Below are 13,565 nucleotides of genomic sequence, written 5' to 3'. Positions count from 1 at the left end.
CAATAGAGATTGGACAACAACTAAAAGCAGAAGAGAATCACTTAGATCGTTCTTCCCTTAGCCCATTGCCTTCCAGGGCTCTATGAAGTTAGAAGGAGCCATAGTTGCCATACCCCAGCTCAAGTGAACTCAATGTGTAGACCCAGGCCTTGTAAGAGTCCTTGACAGACTTGAATGTTAGAGTATTGACCTAGTTCAGCTTCCGATTTTACTCAAGAGGAGACTGAGGCTCAGGGAAGAGGATATATATATATATATATATATATATATATATATATATCACAAAAACATCGTTTTTGTGTGTCATAGTGCTTCTTTAAAAAAAAAAAAATTGAATTTGTGCAAATGAGGAACCGCTCCAAAGAGGACTAGTTAGACAGTGGATGATCCGGCTATATGTACAGGGCATAGATGGATAGAAAAGGAAATGGACCCCATGGGTAAAGCAGAGACCTGAACCTGTGATATCCCCAAAGTGAGAGAGGCCACAAAAGCATGAACCTCAGGAGCAGAGAGTAGATGATGCCTGTCAGCCAGGGGCCAGGACTCTTTAGTCTCTCAGAACCATGTTTCTTAATCTCGGGCTTGGCAAAGGAGAGCAAATACACAGGGCCGAGTGGATTAAATATAACTATAAATTTGAATTTGACAAAGACCATAAGAGGAATCCAAGTTATTAGCAGTGTCTTAATCGTCTCAGCCTATTTTAAGCCATTGCGGCCCACTGAATGAACTCCTCCATGCCCCTGTGAATTTCTGCAGAACAGCTTTTGCAGCTAGGGTAATGTCAAACCTGAGCATTGGTCCCTAGTCTCTCACAGAAGAAGGAGGGTTTAGGCACACCCTTCACTGGACCGTTTCTTGGTCATAACTTCATGCATTTCTGAAAAGAGGTTTAATACAATAGGAATGGATCTCTCATTTCTAGAAGTTAACAGTGCTTTTGTCTGGACAATTCAGTCTCCAAACCAGCCATCCTATATCTGGATTGCTATTGTGTCTGTGTTGCTTCATGCTGCTTGTGTCAGGGATGACAGGTGCCTTTATGACAATGCCAGGCAAGTGGGGGGAAACAGCATAACGCAGATGGCTGCCAAAGCCTGTGACCTATCTAACAATGATGATTTTTATAGTCTCAGAATTAGGGCACGCTGCTTTCTGGTTCTCATTAGAAACTCCCAAGATGCTACTGACTTCTTTTTTTCCTTTTGGATATCTGCAAGTGACCTTATTTAACCATAACTTTGAAGTTTTCTATAGAAACCTTGCCACTGTGAGGCTGTCAATGGTTTCCTGAACTTGTCCTTTTCTCCCTGTCCCCCTGCAGCTAAGCCTGAGACCCACAGTGGCAGAGCTACAGGCTCGAAGGATCCTGCGGTTTAATGAGTATGTGGAAGTCACGGATTCTCCCGACTACGATCGCCGAGCAGATAAGCCCTGGGCCAGGTTAACACCTGCAGACAAGGCAAGGACCCTCGTGGTTTTAGCCATGATTTTATTTATTGTTTTTTTTTTTTAAGATTTTTTAATTCATTTATTCATGAGACACACACACACACATACACACACACACACACACACAGAGAGAGAGAGAGAGAGAGAGATAGGAGACAGGCAGAGGGAGAAGCAGGCTCCCCTCAGGGAGCCCGATGTGGGACTTGATCTTGGGACCCCGGGATCCCAACCTGAGCCAAAGGCAGATCTCAACCACTGAGCCACTCAGGCATCCCTTATTTGTTTATGATTATAGTGTCTTCTTGAAGCTTCAGTATCCACTACCCCCTCCTCCAACACACACAGGCATCCTAGGAGGCTAGATATAACCAGAGAGCTTAACAATCTTCTGCCTTTGGTTACTTAAGCTACTTACATGATATATTTAGTAATATCAATGAGGTTCTTTGAGCTAAGTCTCAGAAAAATCAGTTCTTAGTTACATGTAACCTGTCTGCATTCTTACCTGGATGGAAGGTAGGCTAATCCCACAACCATGGTTTATCCTTACCCTTAGAAAATGTAATTTATACAAGTTATCATTTTAAACAGATACGTAAAAGAGTGCCTGGCTCACTGAGTTGGTAGAGCATGTGACTCCTGATCACAGGGTTATGAGTTCAAGCCTCATGTTGGGCCTGGAGCCTGTTTAAAATAAAAAAAAATTTTAAATGATAAGATAAAATAAGGGGATATGTTAACAGTGAAAAAGATATTGATCTATATCAAGGCCAGCACACTTTTTCTATAAACGATCAGAGAATATCTTAGGCTTTGTGGGCTATCCATGCAGTCTTTGTTGCAACAGCTCAGCTCAGCTCAACTTCATGCCACATCCATTCTTAATGCTAGAGCTAGCTATTTAATTATATGCTGTGCTTTTTAGTAGGAGGTTTCACACTGTAAAGCACATATTGGAGATATAGATCAGAAATCATTTGTTCAGGGGTGCCTGGATGGCTCAGTCAGTTAAGATCTGACTCTTGTGGGAAATAGCAGAGAGGGAGACAGAACATGAGAGACTCCTAACTCTGGGAAACAAACAAGGGGTGGTGGAAAGGGAGATGGGTGGGGGGTGGGGGTGACTGGGTGACGGGCACTGGGGGGGTGTGTACTTGATGGGATGAGCACTGGGTGTTATGCTATATGTTGGCAAATTGAACTCCAATAAAAAAAATAAGATTTGGAAAAAAAAAAAAGAACTGACTCTTGATTTTGGCTCAGGTTGTAATCTTGGGGTTGTGAGATCGAGCCTTGTGTCTGGCCTATGCTCAGTAGGGAGTTTACTTGAGATTCTCTCTCCCTCTCCCTCTGTCCCTCCCTCTGCTCTCTTGCTCTCTCTCTCTCCCCATCTCCCTATCTCTCAAATGGAAAAATTATTTAAAAAAAAAAGAAAAAATCATTTCCTCATAAGAATAAATGAAAACTAGAGAGGAAAAAAATCACCACAAAGGAAGGATGTTTGGAATGAGAATAGAGGGAAGGAGGCTGGGAACAGCATCCAAGGGACCCAACGTTGACAAAAGGTGGTAGAACATGGAAGAGAAATGTCTGTGAGGTGGGAAAGGAGAATAAGATGTAGCCCAACAGCCTACGAAAGAGAAGAAGGTCAGGTCACAAGTGGTTAAGTCACATGGCAAAAGGAGGGATTTTAGTAGTCTGGTGGCTGGAAGTTTGACTAGTGGAGACAAGAAGTATAAAATACAACCTCAACAGTCTTGGCTGTGATGGACAAGTGATAGGAGGAGGAAGTCACCTGAGGGGTCATGATTATGGAGGCTGTAAGCTTCTATATATAAAAGAAGTACCGAGCCATCTTTTATCCCACAAAGAAGGAACTAAAAGAAAGGGAACAGTTGACTATATATTAGAAAGGTTGGTAAGTGATACAGTAGGGCATAATCAATGGAGCAGCAGGAAAACATGTGTATGTAGAAAAGTGAGGAAGAGACCCTAGAGGCTGGGAAGGAGAGCACAGACTGAGGAATGTGCCCTGATGCAGGAGACTTCTGCAAGGCAGGTAAAATCACTCAGGTTGAGGGCAGCCTCCGAGGGATGAAGAATATCGATACTCAGGCCATGTGTCAAGCTCACCGCCAGTCAGTACCTCGTTTCCTGAAGGAAATGTCAAGTTTATGAGTTACCAGGAATTGTGTAAACTACTTAGTGTGGTTTGTTGCCCTCACTCCTCTAGCTCCCTATGTAAAGTCCAGCCCCATGCTGTTTCCTAGGTGACCAAGAAGAGTGCCTGGCCTTGAGAGCCTTGTGTTCTACTCAGAGGGTATACTCATGGACACAAGTGCAGTGAGTGACAGAGTTCATGGAGCATGAGGGAGCTTGAGGGGGAAGGTGGGGGAATTTGGGGGCAAGCCCTCCCAGCCTTGAGGTGACCCTTGAAGGTATCTTGTGAAGCATGGTGTGGACAGAGGAAGCTACTGTTTGCCTGCTGTCCACCCCTCACGTCCAGGTGTCCAACAAGTTGTCATGGGGTGTGAAAAACATGTATCCCTTGGGAGCCCGCTCGGACAGATGTGAAGCACAGGTAACACCACTGAGTATCTTTTATCCTGATCACAGCCCTCAACCAGCAGCCCTCTGCTCTTCCCTTTTGTGCTCCCACTTAATTCTGAGTGGTTTCCACTGCTTTATCTGCCTTCCTTCTTGCACTTTCTCCTCACTATTCAGCAGCAATAGACTTCACTTATGTCCTCATGTGGTGTCTGATGCCCACAAAGAAACAGGAGGCTTTAGGTTAGATGCAGTCTTTAATGTTAACAATGGATGACATCTCTTTCTCTGGCGCCTGGGTGGCTCAGTTGGTTAAGTGTCTGCCTTCAGCTCAGGTCATGATCCCAGCCTGGAATTGAGCCCCACATCGGGGTCCCCACTTGGTAGGAGGCCTAGTTCTCCTTCTCGCTCCCCCTGCTTGTGTTCTCTCTCTCTCCCTTTCTCTCTCTCTCTCTCTCGCAAATAAATAAAATCTTTTAAAAAATGGATAACATTTCTTTCTCAACCCTAACCCTATCTCAGGTCTTAAACATTCTTCTGGCATTTTAATTTTTAGTTGTGAATTATATCACATGACAGAGAATGTATGAAACAAATGTACCATTTAAATGATAAAAAGAAGACAGCCTGGGATGCCTGGGTGGCTCAGCGGTTAAGCGTCTGCCTTCAGCTCAGGGTGTGATCCTGGAGTCCTGGGATCAAGTCTCACATCAGGCTTCCCGCATGGAGCCTGTTTCTCTCTCTGCCTGTGTCTCTGCCTCTCTCAGTGTCTCTCATGAATAAATAAATAAAATCCTTAAAAAAAAAAAAAGACACACACACCCCCCTCAATTGCTTTTCCCTCTCTTCCATAAGGAATAACCACCACAACTTTTGTGTTAATCATTCCCTTTCTTTTTAGGAGTTTAACCACCTTATGTATGCCCCTAAACAATTCATATGTGTTTCTTGGTTTTGCCAGTTCTGGAGTCTAAGTGATTGAAAGAGTACAGCCACCCATACTTCTGAGTGTTGCATCATTCAACCAACAAAAAAATCTGAGTTGATGCATAGGCGATAGTTATTCTTTTTCACTGGAGTATAATACTTCTTTAAATGTATAAGTCAGAAAGTAATTGTCTATTCAATTGTTAATTATTTAGTTGGTTTCCAGATTTTAAATGTATAGGCTATATTCTAGGAAGATTCCTGTATCATCTTCAAGTTCACCGACCCAAGACTTTTTCTAGCATATATTCCTTGTGATGGAATTGCTGGGTCCTAGAATGTAGGGATGTTCAGCTAAATTAGGCAGTGTCAACAGCTTTCCAAAATGATGGCTCTGGTTTACCCTTACACAGCGAAGGTTAAAAGTTCTCATAGTCCCATATTCTTGCCAACATATGATGGTCAGTCTTTTTGTTTTGTTTGTTTTTATTGTTTTTTTACTTGACAACCTAGTGGTTATGAAATAACATCTCATTGTACTTATACTTTGGCTCTAATTATTTATTAATGAGATTGAGCATATTTTCATACCTCTTGGGCATTCAGGTTCCACTTCTGTGCTTGTCTTTTGTCTATTTTCTTTTGCATTGTCAATTTCTTGTTGATTCATAGCTCTTTATATATTCCAGTTATATATATTGGAAATACATACATATATATATATATATCCCAGTTTATGACATTTCGTCCTCTTTATGATTATCTTTTGACACAAAGAGATTTATTAAATTTAATGCAGTGCATTTATCTACCTTTTCTTTATGGCTTGTGATTTTGTTTCTTTTAAAAAATTCTTCCATACCAAAACCACTAAGGTGTTCTGCTATACTGTTTTCTGAAACATTTATAGTTTTGCTTTTCACATTTAAGTTGTTAATTTACCTAGAATTGATGTTTTTAGAAAATATAAGATATGCCTTGAACTCTGTGGATCATCTCTAATATGTTTTCTGGTTGCTATTTGCTCTCTAATCTTCTTTTGCCTAATTTTCTTGGCTTTATTTGGCCATTCTTTTCTAACTTAAGGTGGGCTCTCTAAACCATTAACCTTCTGGAGCACCTGGGTGGCTCAGTCAGTTGAGCATCTGACTAGGGTTCAGGATCCTGGGATCGAGTCCCGTGTCAGGCTCCCCCCTCAGCAGGAAGTCAGCTTCTCCCTCTCTTTCTGCCCTTCCCCCCCCCCAGCTCATGCTCCCCACTCGTGCTCACTTGCTCTCTCAAATGAATAAATAAAATCTTTAAAAAGAAATAAATCATTAACCTTCTTCCTTTCTTTTTTTCTGATACAACCACTGAAGGCTATAATTGATTCTGATGTCAGTTTTTTTCCAACCTTAGCTGTATGTTACTGTCATGGGGCCGGGTGGGAGCCCTTTGAGAATGGTGATGCCTATGGGGACCTGGGTGGCTCAGTGATTGAGCATCTGCCTTCAGTTCTGGGTGGGGTGTGATCCTGGGGTCTTGGGATCCAGTTCCCACATCGGGCTTCCCGCAGGTTGCCCACTTCTCCCTCTGCCTATGTCTCTGCCTCTCTCTCTGTGTCTCTCATGAATAAATAAATAAAATCTTTAAAAATAAATTAATTTAATTAAAATTTTTTTTAAAAAATGATAATGCCTGGGTCTGGGTCCCACCCCTAAAGATCCTGATTTACATGGACTGTGGTATGACTTTAAATATTGGGATTTTAAAAGTATGTGGTCAGTAATGATAAAAGTTATGTATATTCTTAAAAACAGCATATGTTCTATAGTTCTGGGATATGGTGTTTTAAAAATGTCTGAAACTTAAGCTTGTGAGTCTCATTCAGAGTTTTTTACCCTTCCCTTTTTTTAATTTAATTTAATTTTATTTTATTTTATTTTATTTTATTTTATTTTAGTCTTATCTTATTTTTTGTCCACTTGGTCCCATACCAAGAAACCAATATGGGGTGGGGGGGGGAGTGTTGGTTTTTGGTTGTTTTTTTTTTTTTTTTAAGATTTTATTTATTTATTTGAGAGAGAGTGTGAAAGAGAGAGAGAAAGAACACACAAGCAGGGGGGGAGAGTCAGAGGGAGAGGGAGAAGCAGGCTCCTTGCTGAGCAGGGAGCCCGACCTGGGGCTCCATCTCAGGACCCTGGGACCATGACCTGAGCTGAAGGCAGACACTTAACTAACTGAGCCACCCAGGTGTCCCAAGAGAGGGATATGTTACCTCTCTCACTACATATATGGATCTTTCCTTCTCTCTAAAATTCCATTTTGCTTCCTATATTCTGTGGTTGTGTCAATAGATATATCTAAGTGTAGAATAATTACATTCTCCTGATGAAGCCTTTATTATGAGACTCTGTTCAAGAAATGCTTTCTGTAATAAAAACTGTTTTATCAAATATTATTTTAATATAAAGGTGAGTTATTTTAGACCACCTTAGTGCTATGAATTCAGGCTTTAAATCCATGTGAGGGCAACTTATAGATTTATATTCTCAGGATTGATTTCATTCTGCCTTACCTGATAAGCACCAGTATGATATTTTGTGTACTGTCCTCTGGGGATCAGACATTCTAGGCACCCTTCACTGAGGCTATGCTATAAGGGCCCCTCTCTACAACAAAAGGATCATTTATTAGACTTTCTATCTAGGGCAGGTTTCATCCCTGGTCTTTAGTATCTCACCAACCTATGAAAATGACCTCCTGCAGTCACCACATTTAACATAGCAAATGTCCTCAAGGTCAAAACCAATTTCAGTACTCTGCTTACTTCATTTCTCTGGGCTTCGTCTTCATTTATTCTTTTCCCTCAAAGTATTTTTTTGCTTTCTTACTGGATAATCAGTACATTTAGAATAATTTTAAAATGTTATATTTAGCATTTTAGTTGTTTTTCAATAGAAGGGCTAGTCAAGGCACCTGATGTGTTTGTTTTGTAAGGAATAGTGTAGGGGAGACTGGCTGGCTCAGTTGCAACTGCCTTGAGGCAACTCCTGATCTCAGGGTCATGAGCTCAAGCCCCATGTTGGTTGTAGAGATTATCTTTAAAAATAAACTTAAAAAAAAAAATCTTAAAAAAAAAAATAAATGGTGTAGACCATTATACAAGTTTTCTTCCATTCTCCTCCCCTAGCTGTGGGCTTTTGGTTATTCACCTCTCATTTAGTGATTCCTTATTGACCTTGTTCTTGTTCCAGTCACCATTTCTATACAGTGAACTTCTCAAAACTCAGTGGCTGAGAACGACAACTATTTTATTCAGTCTTATAGATTTTTATGGGTTAGAGATTTAGTCAGGACTCAGCTGGGCAATTCTTCTGCTTTTCATGAGGTTGGCTCTGGTCACTCGGTGTTACTCTGGTTGCTCTGGAGGGTTCCAGATGCTTCTTTACATGTCTGGTGTCAGAGAGGATGGCTCAGAAGCTGGGCTCGGTTGAGGCTGTCCACCAAAGCACCTACATTTGGCCTTTTCAGCATTGTGGCCTCAGAGTGGTCAGACTTCTTAAATGGTAGCTGGCTTTCCCCAGAGCAAGTGTCCTAGAAGATCAAGGTGAAAGCTGTATGGCCTTATCTGACCCCACTTTAGAAGACACCCAGCCTTACTCCACCACATTCTGTTAGTTACAAGTAGGCCATAATAAGATCAGCCTTGCTTCAGGGCAAGGGGAATTAGCTCTGCCTCTCAATGGGGGATTTTGGCAAGGTCATATTGCAGATGAACGTGTGAGCTGGAGGTGTGACACCGCCATCTTTTATAAATATAATTGCCACATCCACCATTCCCAGCTAGCTTGATATTCAAATGCTTAACTTCACAAAGACAAGTAGGGGGTGACCAGGAAAATGAGTAAAGATCACAGCAGGTGTAAAGTATGCAAGCAGTGAGTCTCAATGATTAAATTTTCCATATCCTAGAAATAGTTTCTAATTCATATATGTTATTGAAAGGTTAAACTCATTCGTCTCTAGTTATAATGGAGACGATTTTTCTTTTTAACTTTGTGCTGAAACAAAAATAGATTTTTGTGCTGGACTTCTAAGCTGCAGGGGAAGATGTATTTGGTCAGTTTTTCTATTGCAGGCCGAGCGTCTGTTCACGAGTACTTTAAAGACACATGACTGGCATCTCCCCTGCAGAGCAAACCTTGAGCCCCAGAGCACAGTCAGAGAACCCCTCCCTCCTCACATATGAGGCCGATTTTTTACCCTGTGACATTGTCGCTCCTATTTCTCCTTACACCGTGAAAATCTAAAGGGCAGCATTTTTGAACTGGATTTATATTGTAAATATTTTTTCTCAACAAAAATAATAATTTCTTTTAGAATAAAAAAATATTTAGAATCATTTCTTTTAGACTAAAACAGTGTTAAAAATGAGAATAATTCTTTTAGATAAAAAATGTCTTTTTAAAGATAGAAGGTAGAAAAAATGCAACAATTTAAAATGTCAGTAATGTAATTACATTATGCATACATAAGTGATTCATGTTTGTTGGCAAAAATTGGAATATTCAAAAATATAAAAAGAAATAACAATTATAATGTACATCAAGGCATATTATTTTCTACCTAACACTGAAAAAAAATAAAGTTATTTGTTTTCTCTAGATTTTAGGAATATAATGAAATGTTAGTTATTGCCCAGAGATACTAAAACTATTAATGGTCTTAATGTATTTTTTATTTTAGAATGAAAATAATACATGCTAATCATCATTATTATAACAAGTATTGCTGGATTTCTGTTGCTTTTTACTGTAAAACACTTCCTAAAGCATAATGATCAGGTTAAAGATAGTGTATTTTATTCAATGAGTATATATTTTATTCTGTAAGTAATATATTTTATACCAATTAGGTATAAAAATCTATAACTTATCTTTCATGTTTTACTTTTTATTACTTTTGAACTGTATATCCCATTTAGAGGGGGAAAAAAAAAACTGTTGGAACGCAGTATTTCTACCTCTGCTCTCAAAATAAACATTCAACTTCCTGCCTCCCAAAGGATCTATCCCTTCTCTCTCTTAGTACTATGTCTTAGCCCCACTAAGGTATTACTTTGCATTATTAAAAAATCTTTGAAGTTCAAGTATAAAGAGAAGGGATCAAGAAGCAGTCAATAAACAATCAATGCCCTTTCTATGAAAACACTGTAGAGAATCTCATATATATGCTAGTCTTATTAAATTGCTCAAATTGGGAAAGAGAAGTGGTGGGAGAAATGCCTTATTAATTGTGAATTTTTTTGTCCCCTCCCTTATTAATTGTAAATTTGATTGAGCTTAATTCACCTTTTAAGATACCATTTTTAATTTTAGAATTCTTGTATTTGAGTAGAACACTAGAAACATACACACATACAGTAAGAGATAGTGTCTATCAGTATCTGTGCTCAAGTAGATAAATGACCCCTAAGATGACAGGACAGGCAGAGCCAGAGAAGGCCACCTTCCTGGGTAGGTTATGGGAGCTCCATCCATGGTAGAGATGGGAGGGCAGGTTTTGGAGCTGGGCACTTAAGGGTTTGATTTCTGATTTGGCCACTTGGAAGATGTTTGATTTTTGCCAAGTCATTTAACTTTGGTTTCCTCGCTAGTAGAGCCACTTATATCCATCTTGGGAATCAGGTAGTATATCCATAAAGTTCCAGCTCATCGATAAGTAGTAGTGCTTACCAGTGTTACATTCAGGGTAGGCTTGATAACCTAAGCTTTGTTCCCCATTGGTGACGTTTTCACTGTGCACTGAAGGCTCAGTTTACAATCTAGTCTAAAATTATCTAGTGAAAGAGAATTGAAAATTCAGTTGATAGATGGGTTTGTCCAAGAAGTTATTCAGTAATTATTTATTAAAACCTTATAATATATTAATAACTGTCTTAGATACTGAGTACATAAAGATGAACATAGTACCCTTCCAGGAATGCACTGTCTAAACAGGTCACAGGAAAGACTGAGATTTTAATTCTATGCAGAAATATTCTTGGCCTGTTCCTGGTTGTCCTGCAGCAAAGAAGAGTACACTTACCTACACATGGCATTGAGCTTGATAAGTAGTCAAGAAATTGCCACCCTGTTCCATATCAGATTTTTATCAAAGAAAGAAGCAAAAAAAAAATCAAATGATAGGATCTCTAGTTAATCCTGGTCTCACAAGTTAACTCATGTTATTTGAGAAGGCAGCAGGGTCCATTTTTCAACAAATCACCTGTTGCTTCTGGCCAGGTGGCCCTTGAGCAGACTGGAAGAGATTAAAGAGACCTTCTAACACTAGTTATCACTAGTCAATTTTAAACTTAGTTTCAGTCATTTTTCTTTCCTTTTTCCTCTCTGTAATTCTCATGGTATCAAAAAATACAGTGTATTTGGTCTCAGGGGTGTTGTTTTGTTTCAATCTTAGAAATACCTGGTTCCTAGGGTGCCTAGGTGGCTCAGTCACTTAAGCATGCAACTCTTTTTGGCTCAGGTTATGATCTCAGGGCCATGAGATGAAGCCCTGCGTTGGGCTCCACATCCAGGAGGGAGTCTGCTTGAGATTCTCCATCACCCTCTGCCCCTCCCCCACTCTTGCATACAGGCTCTGACTCTCTCTCTAAAATAAGTAAGTAACTCTTAAAAAAAAAAAAAAATACCTGGTTTTTGCTCAGTGACTTACAGTGTTGGCCCAGTTCAGCACTGTTCAGGCTCCATTCTCACTAAAGCAGCCTAGCTCTTTCTATCCTGTATCTTTCTACAGAATCAGTCCCATTTACATTTATGGGAAGAGTCCTTATGCACTCTAGTCTTATTTGCATAGAAGGGAATTAAGGTTATAGTATCTATATTTTCTGAACATAAAGGGTCTTTAATTACTCCTTTCCTCTCATAACCCTGTCAGGAAACCTGCTCTTTAAATAGTAAGAGGAAGCAACTCTTGGAATAAAATTGTGGTAGTTCTGAAGTGAATTTTTTAAACGAGTATTGCATTTCTTTAATTGCGTATAGTCACATCTTGCTGATGTATATTTTCAAACTACCAGTCCCTATAATTTCACATTGCATTCATTGCCTAAAACTGACTCATTATTCCTAATTACAAACCAGCATACACAGCATGGAGATCTGAGGCAATTATCTGGATGACTTAGGTCCTGAAGCTCATTTCAATGGAAAGACTGTGGGACTTGAAGTATGAAGGCCTATGTATGAGCCCCATCTTTGTCCCTTAGCGCCCATTTGATTTCTAGCAAGTCAGTCAGTCTCTCAAAGCCTGATTTTATTATTTGTAAGATGATATGGTGTTCAGGTTATCAACTCCTTAGTGACTCAACCATCTTCTTTTGCTCGACACTTCTGAGATGGCTCCTTCATTCTCACATCTGTGCCTCTTGCTCCTTGGCCTCTCTCTCCAACCCCATGGCATCTCATCCTCCCAGGCCTCTTTCTGTACCTTGGCTTTCTCACAATGTGGTTTCCTGAGGGTAGTCACATTTTTTACACAGCAGCTAACTTCCAAGAAGAGGAAACAAAAGATGCAGGCTACTTAAGGCCTAAATCCCAGACTGGCACACCCTCACCTCTACTGTGTTCTGTTGTTTAAAACGGTGGGAAAATTCATCCAGATTCAAGGCTGGAGAGTTAGACTCCAGTTCTTGATGATAGAATTATAGTCACATTGCAGATGAGCATGTGAGATATGTCCAAAATTCTTGAACTGACTTTCTCAAGAAAAATACTTATGTATACAGTCATAAATGAATTGTAGATGTTACTAATGTAAGGGATGTGTAGCACACAATTTACAATTAAAAGTAAACTATAGGGTACTCTTTTTTGTAGATTCTATATCTCAATTGATTCTAAACAAATGCTTTCATTGACTTTTGCCAGACTCTTAGATTGGTAGCCAACCTACTACTGAGAATAAGGACTTTGCCTTATTTGTCTTTGAATCTCCTTTAGTGACATTATCTTCTTGCACATAGTAGACTCTTTAAATAACAATGAAAGAATTGTTCATCACAATCTTAAACTAAAATTTAATTCATCTTGGGGCACCTGAGTGGCTCAGTCAGCTAAGCATCTGCCTTCGGCTCAGGTCATCATCCCAGAGGCCCGGGATCGAGCCCTGCATTGGCCTCCCTGCTCGTTTTCTCACTCTCCCTCTGCTGCTCCCTCTTCTTGTGCTTGCTCTCTCTCTCTCTATCTCTCTTTCTCTCTCGTGTGCACTTTGTGTCAAATAAATAAAAACTTTTTTAAAAAACACAATACAATTTAATTATCTTTCAGAGGTTTCATAGTAATAACATTCTATTAAATACTTACAATGTACAAAGCTCTTTCATATATGCTCTTAATTAAACCTTATAATACTGTGAGGAATTCTCATCCCTGTTTTCCAGAGGGGAAAGCAGGTTTTGGAGCAAAATAATTCACAGAGGGTCACATTGCTATTGAATGCATAGATAGGACAACAACACATGACTTCTGACACCAAGAGTACTTTCTACTTCCTCTATTGAAATCTTAAATTCAGAGGAGAAATTTAAAGTGAACATGGAAATAGAATTCTCTGCCACTACCCATATTAAAATAACTTCTTTTCAAGTAAGGCTT

At 39.7% G+C, this 13,565-nt stretch overlaps 1 protein-coding gene across 10 annotated transcripts in view; it reads left to right on the top strand.

Moving 5' to 3' along the window:
* Positions 1 to 13,565, top strand: part of PHACTR2 (phosphatase and actin regulator 2) — a 261,570-nt gene that overhangs the window by 229,198 nt on the left and 18,807 nt on the right. For all 10 annotated transcript variants that reach the window (XM_072719391.1, XM_072719419.1, XM_072719407.1 and 7 more), the window contains one exon: positions 1,328 to 1,465. In XM_072719391.1, coding sequence (XP_072575492.1) covers positions 1,328 to 1,465 — 138 coding nt within the window. The remainder of the gene's footprint in view (positions 1 to 1,327; positions 1,466 to 13,565) is intronic.

This window comes from Vulpes vulpes, chromosome 1 (assembly GCF_048418805.1).
Source record: "Vulpes vulpes isolate BD-2025 chromosome 1, VulVul3, whole genome shotgun sequence".
Classification (NCBI taxonomy): domain Eukaryota; kingdom Metazoa; phylum Chordata; class Mammalia; order Carnivora; family Canidae; genus Vulpes; species Vulpes vulpes.
This window is presented reverse-complemented; position numbering and strand designations above follow the sequence as displayed.